The sequence below is a fragment of the Dromiciops gliroides genome, chromosome 1 (genome assembly GCF_019393635.1).
Source record: "Dromiciops gliroides isolate mDroGli1 chromosome 1, mDroGli1.pri, whole genome shotgun sequence".
Lineage (NCBI taxonomy): Eukaryota > Metazoa > Chordata > Mammalia > Microbiotheria > Microbiotheriidae > Dromiciops > Dromiciops gliroides.
The window spans coordinates 668,107,586-668,125,747 of record NC_057861.1 but is presented as its reverse complement, the minus strand read 5'-3'; the positions used below and the strand labels follow the sequence as shown (position 1 = coordinate 668,125,747).

The 18,162-nt window shown below is 39.8% G+C and overlaps 1 protein-coding gene across 1 annotated transcript in view; it reads right to left on the bottom strand.

The window, feature by feature from the left end:
* The window catches only part of LOC122735479 (SREBF chaperone), an 88,783-nt gene that overhangs the window by 11,686 nt on the left and 58,935 nt on the right, over positions 1-18,162 (bottom strand). Inside the window, exons 3-9 of the mRNA XM_043977041.1 lie at positions 11,883-12,012; positions 7,702-7,859; positions 5,328-5,548; positions 5,003-5,108; positions 4,364-4,536; positions 3,671-3,797; positions 1,462-1,574 (exon numbers count right to left, since the gene is read on the bottom strand). Of these exons, the coding sequence (XP_043832976.1) occupies positions 1,462-1,574; positions 3,671-3,797; positions 4,364-4,536; positions 5,003-5,108; positions 5,328-5,548; positions 7,702-7,859; positions 11,883-12,012 (1,028 nt within the window). The remainder of the gene's footprint in view (positions 1-1,461; positions 1,575-3,670; positions 3,798-4,363; positions 4,537-5,002; positions 5,109-5,327; positions 5,549-7,701; positions 7,860-11,882; positions 12,013-18,162) is intronic.

Genomic DNA, 18,162 nt, shown 5'->3' with positions numbered 1-18,162 from the left:
CCTTGGGGATGTATATGACCCTTGAGGTCATTTATATGTAGAGGCTAAGAGTGTCCTATGTTTTCCTTTTGAGCTTAGAAACAAACTTGTTATGGTTCTTATCCTTCATCTTAGTTCCATTTCAAAGGACTGACGGTATTCCATCACCATGGTCCTTCGTTAAAAATGGCCAAGAAAAACTGTGCGATCTTACTCAAAGTATCTCTTCTAGATTGAGGGAAGAAATGTAAATGTTGTAAGAGACCACCAGCAACATGACTCCCCCCTAACTTGGCCTGGGATGGGAAGGAGAACTCAGGACACATACATTCAATCTGGCCCAATAGTGGAGAGATAAAATGAGGATGACTCAGTATAGCATAAACATGAAAACAAAGACATAAAAAAACAACTGTCCACTAGTGGCCACGCAGAGTTCAGGGAGAGGTCCTGCCCCACTGTCCTTAGCTCTTAGCACATAATCCTTCAGCACTGGACAGCCTGAACACCCAGTCAGAGCATTCAAAGGAGGCAGCTTCTCCCCCCTCTCCCCCCTCTCCCCCCATGCCGAGCTCACGTCACCGTCTGCAATGCCCTGTGCCCTCATCTCGGCCTCACTCATGGCTCAGGCACACGTTCCATGTTCTGCAGGAGGCCTGTCTGGGATCCACCTTCTTGTGATGACCTCGGACTGATCTGGTATTCATTTATACGCATATAAGCTCCCTGAGAGCTTACTCTGTATCCTTAGCACATGGCCTGGTGCACAGTAAGCACTTGGCAAATGCTTGTTGACTTATGGCTCAATATAAGCTCCAGGGTCTCCCCTCCTGTGTCTGTTATTCACTAGCTCCATCTCTGCTCAAACAATCCTCGCTGCTCTCACACATGATGCGCCACCTCCTGTCTCCTCCTCTCCTACATGAAGCCGCTGCTGCTCTCACTGTTTGTGCTGCCTCACATGCTTACTTGTACGTGTGGGTGTAGTCGTGTACCACACTCCTTCCCCACCCCCTCCACGGAACAGAGGCTCCTGGAGGGCTCCAGCACCGGGTCCACTCCAGACACTTCATAAGGCTGTTGACTGGATTTCTCTTCTCTCACCACTAGCCCTGACAACTGTTAAGCCAGTGGTGGCTTTTCTATCGGCCGGGCTGCAAACCCTGGAGAGCGATAAGCTCTGGGATTCTGAGGTAGTTTGGCTGTCTGATGCCGGCTTAGCGGTAACAGCCCTGAGAGGTGTCCAGTTATGGAATGGAGGCTGGCTTAGAAATCGACTGACCACCCACCCTTTCCCAGCCACACAGGTCACAGCCCCTCTTGAAGTATCGCTCGTGGTCCTGAGGACAAAGGGCAGCAGTTACCCAATCCATGCTGCAGTAATCAGTCCTCTTCACCACTGGACTTTTCTTGTCCCCATTCAAGGACTTCACACTCAAGTTACAGGTTCTAACACACAATCTTCCTCCTCAATACTGTTACCTTGGGCAATCCGCAGCTTCACTTCAAGGTCTACTGGAGTAGATACAACTGACTTTGTGAGAACCAGCACATTCTCCAATCCAATCACCACCACCAAGTAGGGGAAAATCTCTCTGGGGAAAGAAAAACATGCCAAATCAAAGAGTGCATCCCTATTGCCTTAAAATAAAATGAACAAGTACTGTGAGTAACACAGAATCCTATCCCTCACACCTGAGACACGAATAATGGCTACCAGCTCCTTTAAACCTCATGCTGTCTGCTTGACTGCAGTCTGGATTTCTAACTTTGTGCTTAGCTGAGTAGTTCATTTTCTCCTGGGTATCAGGTTCAGGAAAAATGCTTCTACATCCCACTCTTGGAATCAAGAGACCCTACTTTACACAGACCTGTAGAGGTTGGCAACTGAAGACTTTTCCCATAGGTCGCATGAGCAAAGCTCTCCCTTTAACAAAGTAGGGTGGAGTTTTAATATAAAAGGAGCCAGCATGAGCAACAATCTCATTCACACAGCACCAACTCTCCATCACCAGTCTTGGATTTTATGCCAGGAGCTCTGGGTCATCTATCTAATGGACAGTGGTCGAATGAAATCACTTTAAGCGTCTGCATGAAATTTTTATTTAAATTTGCTGTTCAAAGTGTTCCACCTGAATAAGGGATCCTGGCTCGCTAAGAAAAGAAGCTGAAAGAAGTCTTTTGGTTTACCCTAAACTGCTATCAGTAGTAACAGAATTCTAGAAAAGTAAATAAGCACAAGAGACCTTTGTAAGTCAAGGATAACTGAAACCAGAAAATGGCTTTGTAAAGGGAAGACCAACATTTTATAGCAAACAGTGAGCGGGGGGGAGGAGAGTTTTTATTGGGACTTTATATTGAATAATGAAACTAAAACTCATGAAAATAAGCTTATATGATTTTACATTTAACAACATTTTGATTATAACAATAAGATAATTCTTAAAATGAACAGAGAATGAATCAAGTGCTATATTATACCCTTCACCTCCCATTTAACTTTCACAGCATGATCATAAAAAGAATCATTAACAAAAAGGTCAAGAAGATTTGAGGACCCCATCAATTTTTACTATAATTCTACTCATGATCAAGATAGAGGGACCTACCAAGACTATGATAGACACAATGGACCAAAGTATTGGCTTATCAGGGATAGACACTAGTGTTAAATGGTTAGGGATGCTTGAGTGGGGACTACTTTTTAAAATGGCCAGTTCATTACTGAATATTTTCTTACTAGAATGACTCTGCTTCCCTTACCAGCTTCTTAGGAGTGAGTATCACATAGTGACCATAGAGTCAGGAAGACAGACCTACCTTCAAGTCTAGCCCCTTGACACACACTGGCTGGGTGGGCAATGAGGGTTAAGTGACTTGCCCAGGGTCACACAGCTAGTAAGTGGCAAGTGTCTGAGGCCGGATTTGAACTCAGGTCCTCCCAAATCCAGGGCCAGTGCCCTATCCACCACCTAGCTGCCCCCAAGCCTGAACTTTTAGGACAAAACAATAGGAAGGGCTTTCAATTATACACTGAGAATCAAGGTGAGGCATTAAAGTTAAAGATTAGTGAGAAAAAGTTAATATATTGTAACCAGGCAGTTATCTTCTTTAAAAATTTGCTCTTGGGGGCGGCTAGGTGGCCCAGTGGATAAAGCACCAGCCCTGGATTCAGGAGTACCTGAGTTCAAATCCGGCCTCAGACACTTGACACTTACTAGCTGTGTGACCCTGGGCAAGTCACATAACCCCCATTGCCCTGCAAAAAAAAAAAATTGCTCTTGGGGCAGCTAGATGGCACAGTGGATAGAGCACTGGCCCTGGAGTCAGGAGTATCTGAGTTCAAAGCCGGCCTCAGACACTAAACACTTTTACTAGCTGTGTGACCCTGGGCAAGTCACTTAACTCCAATTGCCTCACTTAAAAAACAAAACAAAACAAAACAAATTTGCTCTTGAAAAAATATCTGATTTGCAAGCTAGAATTTTTAAGTGGTTTTAAAATTAAGAGTAAAATTACATAGCATCAAATGGGTAATTTTATCTTTGAGAAAAAAAATTCAGCCTCATATGTCAGAAAACTAAACCTGAAGAGACCACAAAAGCATCAAAGGAAATAAGGCAGACCATGTGGTAAGGTGATTCCTGCACCATTTCAGGCTAAGTTGGCTAACCTAGGCTATGGGACTTACCCGCCATTGAGAGTTGGTGTCAGGCCAAAGAGTGTACAAAGCCCCACAGACATTAGCAGAGAGCTGAGGACAGTCACCACTGCTGCCAGTGCCAATCCCCATTTTGATTTCACCATGTCTATCTTCCCTAAAAAGGAAAGGATATAGGAGAGATGTCCCCTCATCAAAAGGAAGACACACAACTTTCTACCTCTTTCCCATTCACTTGACTAGGTAAGACTCGCACCCCCCCCCCCCAATGCAAGACCCCTTTGCTTTAATATAAAGTAAGAACCCAAAGGAGCACAGGTGAAATAAATTTACCAATCAGGTGAATGGAAAGGGTAAGTCTTTTTTTTTTTTTTAAATGTGTGAACTCAGAATGCTATACCATGGAAGAGATATCTCCAGAAAGGCAATTCTGCCCACATAAGTCCTAGAACACAGTGCTCAGAGGGACGCCCCTGTTCCATAGGATCATCAAAGACTTATAAAATTTATAACAAGGATACTATGATCCTCATACAGCGCCCCCCCCCCCCAAGAAGAAAATGTGAGTTCCAGAAAGGTGATGACTTACCCAAAGACGGGCATACAATAATTTTTCCTATCACCACCTAGGTACGGCAAGACCCCTGCCCATAAAAACACTCGGGCCTGAGAAGTGAGTCGAGAAATATTCCCAAGTAACATTAAACCCCATCTCGGACCTACTTGTAGAGAAGTAAATGTAGGCAAAGAGGATGATGTAGGTGGTGACGAGGGGAATGAGCTCAGCAATGCCAATTTCTTCCTTGAAATGCACATGCACCAGATTCTCCTCCCGAAGACTACAGTTGGGGCTAGGGTGCAACAGCTTTAGTCGGGCCCGGAGGCTATTCAGATACCTGGTCATGGAGATGGGAGGAGAGAACAGGATACGGTTGTTCCCTTCTGCCCAAAGGCAGCCTCTGGGAGGAGAGGTGCAGTGAAGGCCTCTTAAAACTGTGTAGTAGGCCAGGCTTGTTTCAGATGCCTCCCTCCTCCCCTTTTCCTCACCCCTTCAACCCCAGATAATTGCCTAGGTATTGCTTCTAACTCATTCTTCAGCTAAAACCCACTAAACTGTTAGCAGATAACAAGGGTTACTGCTAACCTTAGCATTACCCTTCCCAAGAGCACCTGGTATTATAAAGGGGGCTCGTTAAGACTGAAAAGCCTTCAAAACTCAAAATAAACCACCTGTACCATCTGTAATGGTAAAATTTCAGGCACAGTGACAGAAAAGGAGAACATGACACTCTATACCTACCTGAAAAAAATGGCCCTTGCTAATCCCTGATGACTTCTGATGCCAAGCACTGGTGGGCTTACCTGGAATGGTAATACTGGAAGACCAGGGTAATGGTGTAAGACACCATCCTCTTCCTCGTGTATAGATTCACCCCACTATATTTTCCTGGTACTCCAAACAACAAGTCTATAGACATAAACAGAAAAGTAAATGAGTCACTGAGGATCAACACCAAGGCATCATTCAGTGTTGTGTCTGAGAGCAAGTATGAACATCTTGCTCTGAAGCAGCTTCTGCAATAAAAAAAAGAGAGAGCTGTGAGCCCACCCATTCTAAAGGCTATGTGGAGCCCAAGTAGCTGTCTAACAAAGGAACTAAGCAGGGTAAGGCAAAGGCTATGTGTACCTTTGAGGGTTGCAGAAGTCTGTAGGGTCTTTGGTTCATGCTGATAGATGGTTTTGATAATGTCAGGATCAGTATTGAAGCGCTCCTGATCATTCTGCCAGAAGTTTCCAGGTGACAACAGGAGGCAGCCATGTTCAGGAAGCAAATTCCTAAGTTTCTTTAAGCCTGGCAGGAGATCAGTCACTTGCAGGCACACTTCCTCCAAGCTTTTGGTCCCAGAGCTAGCCAGGGAAAAAGGACAAGATCAGCATTGTCTTCTATCATGGACCAGAGATATCACATCTACCGAATCTCACTGAGTTCCAAATGGCAGAATCCAGTAATTCACTACATTGTTCTCCCCAATTCCAATATAAGCCAGAGAATGGGAAAACCAGCTACAAGGATATGAAATAGTGTCTAGTATTTTCTACTAAAATATTTCTTTAGGAGCTGCTAAGACTACATAGTGAAAGGAGAAAGAGGAAATTAAGAAAGAAAACAAAATAAACCCCTGTCTTGAATACTTAACTAGACAGGATGGAAAACTGTTTCCCCAGGCACTGAACCTAACAAGTTTAAGCTCACAGCCCCACAACGCTTCAAAGGGGCAATATTTGCTATTGCCAACTCAACTGTCTGGCCTACTTTCCTTTCCCACTGTGTGCAGGGAAAAGGGGGTAACTCCAGGGGGAAAAAACAATCTAATTCAATAAATATCTATTAAAGGCTTGCTACATACAAGACATTATGTAAGATAGAAAAAAAGCAGCAGGGGTTGTATCTTGTTCAAGGTGCTTATAATCTAAACTGGAATGCCATAGAATTAACATGGTGGAACTAATTTCAAAAAATTGAAAACAAAGGCAAAAATTGGAGAGAACTGACCGAAAGATAGAGGCAACATGATGGGAGTGGAAAGAGCACTGGATATGAAATAAGAGAACTTGAGTTCAACTCTTGGTTCTACGATTCTGTGGGACCTTGGGCAATTTAAATCCCGCTTTGGGCACTAGTTTCTTGGTCTGTAAAATGAGGTTAAACCAGATGACCTCTAAGGTGCTTTCCAGATGAAAATACCATAATCTTACGAATCCCGTTTCTGCTTACTACCTGAGACTTTTAGCAAATCGTTTTTCCCTTTTCTGAACCTCAGTTCTCTCATCTACAAAAACAGGGAATTGCATTAGACAAACTCTTAGGTCCCTTCTAGCTTTAATACCTATGATCTTATGACTGAAGATGGGACATTCTAAATAGACTTTGCCAAAAAAAAATCTGCACATAGTGGGCCATGTCCCACCTAACAAATGGATGTTTGAAGTAAATAACACTTTAAGAAACTAACTGGTTTTTCTTTCATACAAAACTAATGCTGTTGGGGGCAGCTAGATGGCACAGTGGATAGAGCACTGGCCCTGGAGTCAGGAGTACCTGAGTTCAAATCCGGCCTCAGACACTTAACACTTACTAGCTGTGTGACCCTGGGCAAGTCACTTAACCCCAATTGCCTCAGGAAGGAGGAAGGAGGAAGGAGGGCGGAGGGCCTGCGCAGAGAGGTCTGTCTCTTTTTGGGTTCCTGACTTTATGGTGGTGGTGGTGGCGGCAGAGGACTTCACAGGAAAATTGAGGAAAGATAGGATTGCCATGCTGTTGGAATTCTGTTCTCAATCTTTCTCTTTCTATCTTTCTATAAACCCTTAAAAACCTAAACTCATTTTATCAGTGATTTTAGTCAGTTTCCCCCAAAATTGGGGGAACAGATTAGAACCCACATTTAGAATCTTAAATTACACACTTGGAAATGTTTAACAAAATAAATATACAACATAGATCATGTTAATTTGTGGTTCATTTCTTGTTTTTTATTTTGCTTTGTTTTGTTTTGTTTTAGTGAGACAATTGGGGTTAAGTGACTTGCCCAGGGTCACACAGCTAGTAAGTGTTAAGTGTCTGAGGCCGGATTTGAACTTAGGTACTCCTGACTCCAGGGCCAGTGCTCTATCCACTGCGCCACCTAGCTGCCCCTGTGGTTCATTTCTATTTGAGTTTGACACCACTGCTCTAGGAGGATTCCTTATGGATTGTTTTGTCCCCCAAAGAGACAAACCACTTATAAGTCACCTGAATGAAGTCAGAGTGGGCAGACATGGGATTGAGATGCAGCCAACACCACATGCCATTAACAACTACAAGAATTCAAAGGAAAACTTAATCTATGAACAGGCATGCAATTCTACAAAGCCATTGCTCTTTTCATTTCTACTGAATTGATTGGCTTGCCTAATTATAACTGGAGATGAGACTCAACCTTTAATCACAGCATTCGTGGACTAAGAACAATGTTAGCAAATCTACTCCTAAAATGACCCAGATCTCAATTGTTTCAGAATACCTGTCTCTCAGCACATGGTTTCGGATCTCTTCTACCAGCTGGAATACCCTGGAGAGAGGTGAACGGAACACATCCACTGCCAGCAAGTTATTGTGCCAGGGGGAAACAGTGGACTTCACAAATATCTGCTGGACATAGGCCACTGGAGCTCCCACGTACTGCCAAGGAAATGGAGGAGGGAAAAAGAAATTAACTCAGCCTATTAAGGAGCTACAGAAGTCTAAATAAAACCTGACAAATTTTACTGAGTGGCTACTCTGTAAAAAGTACTGTTTTAAGTAAGTACTATGGAAGATAGAAGAGAATTTTTTAAAAATGCTTCTTTCTTTTAAGAGCTCACAAGTTGGCCGAGGAGAAAAGACATACACAGTACAGTTAGTTAACAAAACAAGTTGATTTAATTATTAAAAACACAAATGAATAGTCCAGACAATAAGTGCTAAAGGAAATTCAGAAGCCTCACAGATTGATAGAAGTGGAAATAGTCAAAGGAGGCTTATTCATAGGAATCATCAAAACTATTTGGTACAGTTAAGAAATAGAAAAGTAACATGGTCAGAACATATCAGATAAGCAAATGCAAAATCAACTAGACTCAATATTACCAAGTGTTCTATAAACCTATGAAAATAAACTAATGTTTTATGGTGTACTAGGAGGCTAGAAGGCCCAATTCCAATCAGCACTGAAGTCTCAACCTGCTCCATTCTTGCAACCCAAACTGGTCTGCCACCACCTCCTCCTTATGCAGCCTGGTGACCATCCACACTTGGGATTCATCAGATGTGTGTCAGACTTTGGGTAACTAGCCTTACTACAACTCAGAACTCCTGAGCTCAGGTGATCTACCACCTTAGCCGCTCTTGGGAACCAGGATTATAGGAGTGTGCCAATTCCATCTTACAGGGTTTTTGGTGCTGAACTTTATCAAAGGTTTTTTCAACACCTATTCATGTGCTGGAATGATGAACCTTGAGTCTAGAGGATTGAACTAGAAACATGCCCCCCACATCCTGCCAGAGAAGTGATTACCACATAAGACATACACTTTTGGACATGATTAATGTAGGAATTTGTTTTGCCAGCCTATACATATTTGCTATGAGATTTTTCTCTTTTGTTTTTCAATTGGGGTTAAAGACAGTGGGAAGAAAAGAGAAAAAAAATGTTTACAAAAATAAAATGTGTGTGCGAAGAAGAAAGAAATAGGAGCAAGGACAGAGAAGGAGGAGGAGGAGGAAGAGAAGGAAAAAAAGGATCATTTACTTTTCATAGCTATGGGCAGAGGGTGAATTTTTAACCAAACAAGGGATAAAGGTGATTAGAAAACAAAAGATAATTTTGATTATGGGGAATTTAAAAGCTTTCAATTAACAAAATCAATGAGACTAGTATAAAAAGGAAAGCAGTAAATTGGGGGGAAATATTTCTATGAATTATCTCTTGTAAGAAGCCAATAGCCAAGACATGTACACAATAAATACATGACTAAAAACTATTCTCAAGTAGGCAAATGACCAAAGAATATGGACAGTTTTCAAAAGAATTACAAACTATTAACAACCATAAGAAAGAATGCTCCAAATCACTCATAACAAAAGAAATGCAAATTGCAACAACCTTAAGGTTTTATTCTACAGCCGGAAAATTGGCCAAAATGATAAAAGATTAAAAAGTCAATATTGGAAGGGTGTAGAAAAATGGCCACACTAATGCAGTGTTAGTAGAACTCTCACTCGATTAGTTCAACCACTCTGGAAAAACATTTACAATTAAAATGTATGTAAAAAGAATAACAAAAATATCAATAACCTCTGATCCAGTGATTCCATTGCTAGGCATATAACCCAAAGAAGGTCAAAAAATAGAAAAATCCCAGATATACCAAAATATTTATAGCATCACTTTTTTGTGATAGCAAAGAATGGGAAACTAAGATGCTTACTGACTGGGGAAAGACTACAAATTGTGGAACAAGAATGTAATGGAATATTATCCTGCTAAATACAAAGAAGTATAGACAGACTATAGGCACTGATACAAAATGAAATAACCAAAAACAGAAAAATGGTATTTGTAATGACACATGTAAATGTCAAAGACAATAACAAAATCAAAATTAAATGATATATTTTTGTAAAGGTACTATAAATGAAATGTATACTCTTTTAATACATTTTAAATATACCATAAGTCTTTCAAATTCTAACTTCTCCAAGCTTTATTTAATTCATTATTTTTGTTAGATCTGTACAGCTTTTAGAGAGGAACAATTAGGTCTCAAATAATATAAGTAAGGTGACAAATGCAGAAATATGTTTAATGTGATTGTACATATATAACCTGTATCAGATTGTTTTTTGTCTTGGGGAGGGGGGAGAGAAGGAGAAAAATTTGGAATTCAAAATCTTATAAAAACAAATGTTGAAAACTATCTTTACATGTAATTGGAAAAATAATAAAATACTTTTAATATTATAAAAAAGGAGAAAAATAATAATATATGTAAGGGGCAGCTATATAGAACCATTGAGAGAGCATGGAATTTAGAATCAGGAATCTTCCTGAGTGGAAGATGCACTGTTAGGCAACAGTTAATCTGAAGTTTTAGTGGACTGTAAGATCAATGTGAGTCGGCAATGTGATGTGGCTGTCAAAAAATTAATGTCATTTTGGTTTACACACTGACAGGCATGGCTTCCAGAAATGAGATCATTTTCCCACTATACTTTGTTATCATCAGAACTTATCTCAATTATCTCAGTTCTGGACACCAAAGGTTAAGAATGACATTTATGAGTGTTCAGAGAAAAATGACCAGAATGGTGTCCTGGTCCTATGAGAAGCAAAGAACCAGGACAGATGTGACAGCTCTCTTCAGGTATCTGAAGGGCTATCACAGAGAAAAAAGGCATTCGATTGGTTCTGTTAGACCCCAGAGGCCAATTTAGGCTTGATGTCTGGGAAAACTTCCTAACACACAGCTATCTAAAAGTGGAATGGGCTCCTCAAGAAGGGCAAGTTCCTCCTTCTTGAAGACCTTCAAGCAGATGGCTAGCCACTTGTCACATGCATTATAGGAGGGATTCTGGGATATGCCATCAGAGTCAGAGGTTCAAGTTTCATCTAACACATAATGGTCATGTGACCCTGGAGCAAATGATTTAATCTCTTAACACTTCAAGCAACTCTAAGAGAATAAAACTACAGAGGGGGGCAGCTAGGTGGCTCAGTGGATAAAGCACCGGCCCTGGATTCAGGAGTACCTGAGTTCAAAGCCGGCCTCAGACACTTGTCACTTACTAGCTGTGTGACCCTGGGCAAGTCACTTAACCCTCACTGCCCTGCAAAAAAAAAAAAGAAAAGAAAAGAAGAATAAAATTACAGAGCATTTGCTGATCTGCACTGGGAGAGGGAAGGGTTCCTTCATCCAAATTCCCAACGCCATCAGATTCAAGCCAAACAGAAAGAACTAATAAAGAACAATATGAAAATTCAACTTGACAACGAAAAACTTGACATCGAACTAATGTTAGCTTTATTTTTTTTAATTTTTTTTTCCCAGGGCAATGGGGGTTAAGTGACTTGCCCAGAGTCACACAGCTAGTAAGTGTCAAGTGTCTGAAGCCAGATTTGAACTCAGGTGCTCCTGAATCCAAGGCCGGTGTCCTATCCACTGCGCCACCTAGCTGCCCCCCTCAATGTTAGCTTTATTAAACATACAACTGACAATTTTGTAGGCTTTCTTAGAATTTAGAAGGGTTTCTGGAAAATTATTCAGATGGCCAATTTGTTTTCAAACAAAAACTACCCAAGAAAGTTTCAAATGAGCCACCTTTTCTTTTCTTTTCTTTTCTTTTTTTTGCAGGGCAACGGGGGTTAAGTGACTTGTCCAGGGTCACACAGTTAGTGTCAAATGTCTGAGGTCGGATTTGAACTCAGGTCCTCCTGAATTCAGGATCGGTGCTTTATCCACTGTGCCACCTAGCTGTCCCCGAGCCATCTTTTCAATAAATTTTCCTGTAGTATACAGAGACATTCTAATCAACTTATTTCAAAACAGCCATCTTTATATTTGGTGGCATCACTGAGGACTTTAGTAGCAAAGATCAAATATATGATAGCTACTTTCCCCCATTCTTCACCAACCAATTCGCCTCCTCTACAAATCAAAGACCTACCCAGTCTGGCTGTTCGTTCCGATCCCTTTGTTCATGATCTGGGTCTGATGGTGGTGGCGAGTAATCCTTCACAGGGGTGGTATATTCCACAGGTCCTGTTCCAGGCAAGGGAAGCTTCAGTAGTGGATAGCTGGGTATACAAACAAGCAAAAAGGTTAGGAAATACGTCTTTTTTCAAGCTGCTTTAGCTTCGACTAAAGTCCTCTCAAGACAACTAAACAAAAAGCCACAATAATATTAAAATCACAGAATCGAAGAGTTGGAAGAGACCTGAACAATAACCTAAGTCCAACCTCCTCATTTCAGAGGAAAGTGAAGCTTAATGCCATGTAACTATAGGCAGATAAAGGACTTTGCAACTCTAGGTTGTCTTTTCCCTATAGACTATTGCAACTCATATTGGCTACAGGTAAATCCAAAATGGATTGTAATTATAGTCAGTTCACAGCCTCAACCACTACTACCCCAACTCACTGACTCACTAGAAAGGGTAAGAGTAAAGGTCTTGCCCTACCCCTGGGTTTGGAGTGGAAGCTGTCCTTGAAAAAACTAGCATTCCTGTTACTCTAGGGGGCTAGGAAGGAATGGACAGGGTTGGGGGAAAAGAGGTTCCAAAAGACCCCTGTCTTTACAGGGCCTATTGTATAAGGACAGCTCTCTTCCTGGTCCTGCAGGCTACATACTAACTTAGAAAACCATATATAAACATTCTCTGTGTTCTACTGCATTTTTATTTATTTTGTTAAATGTTTCCCAATTATATTTTAAAAGCAAGGAGAGATGTGGACAGCAGAGAAGAAGCCAGGAGATTAGGATAGGTTGAAGAGAAGAGAGAGTGAGAATGATAGCAGAGGTGATTTGCTAGAGAAGACAGAAGGGGCTGGGACCAAGAATGCACGAGGAAGGGTTTGCCTTGGTAATAAGAACCATTTGGCTGAGAGAAGGGGGCAACAGTGGGAGGTGATGTCAGAGGAATATAGGATGAAAACAGAAGGGAGAAAGGGAGCTTTCATTGAATAGCCTCAATTCTTTTGGTGAAGTATGAGGGAAATGCTCAGCTGAGGATGGAGAGAGGGGATTCTGTAGTGAGTTTAAGGCGGAGGAAAAGCTGCTCAGAAGTAGGGGACAGAGTGAATTAGGAAGGAATACAAGAGCTGCTTGCTATTGCTGAATCACCAGAATCCTGTCATTTTAACTTTTTAAAAATTCTATTTCGATCCTTAACTTTCTTTCCACCACTTCTAAACTATTCTCATTTTGTTTATGTAAAGATGATTTCTTTTTTTTTATGTATAAAGTATTTTATTTTTCCCGTTACATGTAAAGATAGTTCTCAACTTTTGTTTATACAAGCTTTACAATTTCAGATTTTTCTCCCTCCCTCCCCTCCCTCCCCCCTTCCCTAAACAGCAGGTAATCTGATATAGCTTATATCTATATATCTCTATAAATATACATATATATATACACACACATATATATATACACATAATAACATTAATCCTATTTCTGCATTAATCCTGTTACAAGAGAAAAAATCAGAGGAGTGATGCAAAACCTCAAAATAGGAAAAAAAAAAAAAAAAACAGCACCCAAAACAAAAGAAATAGTATGGTTCAATCAGCATCTATACTCCACAGTTCTTTTTAATTCTTTCCAGATCCATAAAATATCCCTCTGGCTTACGCTTTTGGTAGTACTGTCATTTTTATTATACTGGTAATCCTAGTCATGAGCAATGAATGTCCTTTTAGTTACTTAAGTTGTTCTTTATTTTTTCAAAGAGTTTCATAATTTTATCTAAGTAGATCTTAAATGTGTTTAGAAAGACTGGGACTTGAAGGAAAGGGGGCGGAGCCAAGATGACAGAGGAAAGGCAGTGAGCTCCCAAACTCATGACATGATCGCTCCAAAAAACATTCAAATAAGGTCATAGAAAGACTGGGACTTGTCCTTCCATCAGTGTCTCCTGGATTGCGTTAAATAAAGAAATGGTGGCTATTTTTGAGAGTTGTCTCTAGCTTACTATTATGCTAAACCTGTAAATTATTGCAAATAGTTTAAATGCTGATTAGGATTTTCTAAGTAAACTATCATATATATCAATCAGCAAACAGGGCTAGTTTTGTTTCCCCTTTATTGTCTTTATGCCTTTAATTTCTCTCATCTTAAAGTTATTGCTAGAAATTCTGCAAATATCAAGTAAGTGGAGAAGGGGGGCAGCCTTCCTTTAATTACTATATTTAATGAGAAAGATTCTACTGTTCCCACTTGTATATATAACACTAATTTTAATTTTAGATAGATAGTCTAAATCATATTAAGACTCTTCAATGCTGATATTTTGTAGGGTATGAGATCTGGGGAGGGGTGTATTTTTAAAAAGTATAAATGAATTATGTTTTGTCAAAGATTTTTGCTGTACCAATTGGTATAATAATATGGTTTAGGGTGTTTTCCATCAATGATTATGTAAATTGTTTTCCTAATGTTTAAGCTAACCTCATATCCCTGGTATAAATCCAACTTGATTATAATGAATGATTTTCTGGATACTTTGCTATAGTGTTTTTGTCAGGATTTTGTTTTAAAAAAGTTGGATCGCAGGGCAGCTAGGTGGTACAGTGGATAAAGCACCGGCCCTGGATTCAGGAGGACCTGAGTTCGAATCCAGACTCAGACACTTGACACTAGCTGTGTGACTGTGGGCAAGTCACTTAACCCCCATTGCCTCTCAAATGAGTTTAGGAGAATGCTTTCTTTTTCAACTTTAGTTTTACTTATATTACATATTATATATCCATTAGTATTATACTTAGATCCATTAAATATATTTATATATGATTTATATTTTGTGTTTATATATTACATTGCTTATTTTATATATTTATATTACTTAATTTATTTATTAATTTTTCTACTTCCCTTTTAAGTCCATCTAGACAAAGTTTTGATTTCTTTGGAAGTTCAATTTCCTTTACTAAGACTGTAGTTTTTAAGATCTCTTTGCTATATTACATAAGTGAATTCTGTCCTGCCCTTTTTCCCCACTTTCTCCACTGGCAACTAGCCTAGGATCCAAGCCACCTGCCTGTGGCCTCTCTTTTCTGAGACTTCCAAGAGGGCCCTGTTTCAACCCTGGAACTAGATCACTAGACTGTGGCTTCTGGGTTCATCCCTGAGACTCCCCAGGGAGCCATGTGTTAGTCCACAATCCAGGCTACCTATCTGTGGAGACTCTTGTTGCCCCTTACACTCCTAGGCGAGGTACAGCCAAAATGGTAGAATAGCCAAAAAAGTACAACAACCCCTCCCCCCAAAAAGAAACCCCAATGCCACCACAAAAATCTAGAAAACACAAGCGTTCCGATTGTGAAATCCATTTAAAAAAATCACAAGTCATATTTCTAGCCCAGGTCTGCATAAGAATAAAAATAGAGAGGTCTGTGAACACTGGAAGCAGGGGGTCTGACCAAGAGCATTCCCCCTAAAACACTGTAGCACAAAAGAATAGAATGAAGACCAAAACTGTGTACTAGGAGAAGAAAAGGTCCCAGATCCCTATCAGGGACCTTCTATTCAGATTCAGGTCACAGTTCTAGGGCAGAATGAAATGAGGAACTCTGATAAGGAATGGTGTTTGGCTCTGTAGTAACTGAGGAACAAGTTCCAAAGCACTGTATTTCAAGTATACATACTGAATACTGATGCAAATATTATAAGTAAAATATTAGCAAACATATCAAAGATGACATACTATGACCATATTGGATTTATGCCAAGAATGCAGTTGGTTTAATATTAGTAAAACTATATAACATATAACAAAATCAACAAAAATAAAGATATCAAAAGATGCAAAAAAATCTCCAACAACTTTTGACAAAATACAACATCCATTTATGTTAAACAACAACAATACCACAATAACACTAGAAAAGCACAAAGTAATATATAGAAATTCCCTTGAAATAAATACATATTTAAAACTAAGGAGTAACATTCATTACATGTAAAAGATAAAGTAGGATTATTTCCAATAACTTCAGAGGTAGAACGAGGATATCCACTGTTACCACTTCTATCTGATATAAATGCTAACTATATCAAGAAAAAGAAATTAAGGAAGTAAGCACAGATAAAGAGCAAACAAAATTATCACTTTTTGAAAGAGGAAATAAAATCGTTGCTTTTTGTAGACAACACAATAGTTTCCCTAGAGAACCACAGAAAGTCGACTAAAAAGCCAAATGAAAACATTTACAACTTCAGCTAAGCTGCAAGATATAAAATAAACCCACATAAATCATCAACAATTCTCTATGCTACCAACAAATCTAGAAGGAAGAGATAGAAAAAGAAATTCAGTTTAGAAGAACAATGGAGGGCAGCTGGGTGGCGCCATGGACAAAGCACCGGCCTTGGATTCAGGAGAACCTGAATTCAAATCAGGTCTCAGACACTTGACACTTACTAGCAGCTGTGTGACCCTGGGCAAGTCACTTAACTCTCATTGCCCCACCCAAAAACAAACAAAAAGCTATGGAAAATGGAAAATACTTGGAAGTCTATCTGTGACAAACAGAAACTACATAAATACAACTATAAAACACTTTTTCATAAATATAAATTTGAATTATTGGAGAAATATTAATTATTCCTAGGGAGTAAAAGCCAATATAATGACAATATCAGCTAAATTAATTTCTATTCAGTGACATGCCACACTACCAAAACATTATTTTACAGAGCTAGGAAAAAAAATAAAATTCATATGGAGAAACAAAAGGTCAAGAATATTAAGAGAATTAATAATAAAAAGTAGGAAATAAGGCAGGGCAGTACCAGACCTAAAACTATACTAAAAAGCCATAAACACCAAAATAATTACTGGGAAAGAAATAGAGGCTGATCAATGGGACCAGATTAGATACTCAATATATAGAAGCAAATAAGCATGGTAGCATAATGTTAAACCCAAAGATTTCAGCTATTAAGGCAAAAATTCATCATTCAACAAAAACTGTTGGGTAAACTGAAAAGCAGTCTAGTAGAAACTAGGTACAGACCAACATCTCACACAAGGCATACCAGGATAAGCTCCAAATGTGTAAATTTAGAAATAAAGGGGGGCAGCTAGGTGGCACAGTGGATAGAGCACCGGCCCTGAAGTCAGGAGTACCTGAGTTCAAATCCGACCTCAGACACTTAACACTTACTAGCTGTGTGACCCTGGGCAAGTCACTTAACCCCAATTGCCTCACTAAAAAAAAAAAAAGAAAAGAAAGAAAAGAAATAAAGGGCATCATCATGACCAACTGGGGGAAACAAGGGAAGTATCTGTTAGATCTAAATAAATATAGAGAAAGTATTTATGACCAAGTAAGAGAGAGAATGACAGAAAGTAAAATGGACAATTTTTATTATACATAAATTATAAGGGTTTTTTGCACAAACAAAAGCAATGCAGCTAAAATTAGAATCGCAAGGAAATGGGAAGGAAAAAATCTTTGTAGCAAGCCCCTCTGAAAAAAAAAAATCTCATTTCTAGGATATCTAAGATACTAATTCACATTTATAAGAATGATACATTCCCCAATTGATAAATGACCACAGACTGAATAGGCAGTTTTCAGAGGAAGAAATTCAAGTTATCAATGGAAACAGGAGGAAAAAGCTAACTAACAGAGAAGTACAAATCAAAACAACTAAGGTTCCACCTCATGCCCTCAGATTGACAAAACCAAAAAAATTAAACTAAAAAATTTTTTAAAAACCAAATGTTAGGGGCAGCTAGGTGGCGCAGTGGATAAAGCACTGGCCCTGGATTCAGGAGGACCTGAGTTCAAATCCAGCCTCAGACACTTGAAACTTACTGTGTGACCCTGGGCAAGGTACATTAGGGGCAGCTAGGTGGCACAGTGGATAAAGCACTGGCCCTGGATTCAGGAGGACCTGAGTTCAAATCCAGCCTCAGACACTTGAAACTTACTGTGTGACCCTGGGCAAGTCACTGAACCCTCAGTGCCCCACCAAAAAAAACCAAACACTGAGTTTATGATTCAACCACTTAAAAATACCAACCTTGAAATACTCCCACTTTCCACTGCCTTCAGTGCTATTCACTTGCTCCTCTGTGTGTGAGTCTGTGTGTATACAGACATATGATGCTAAAGGAATGGGTCCAGTACACATTTATTTACATAATCTTTTTTTTTCCAGGGCAATGAGGGTTAAGTGACTTGCCCAGGGTCACACAGCTAGTAAGTGTCAAGTGTCT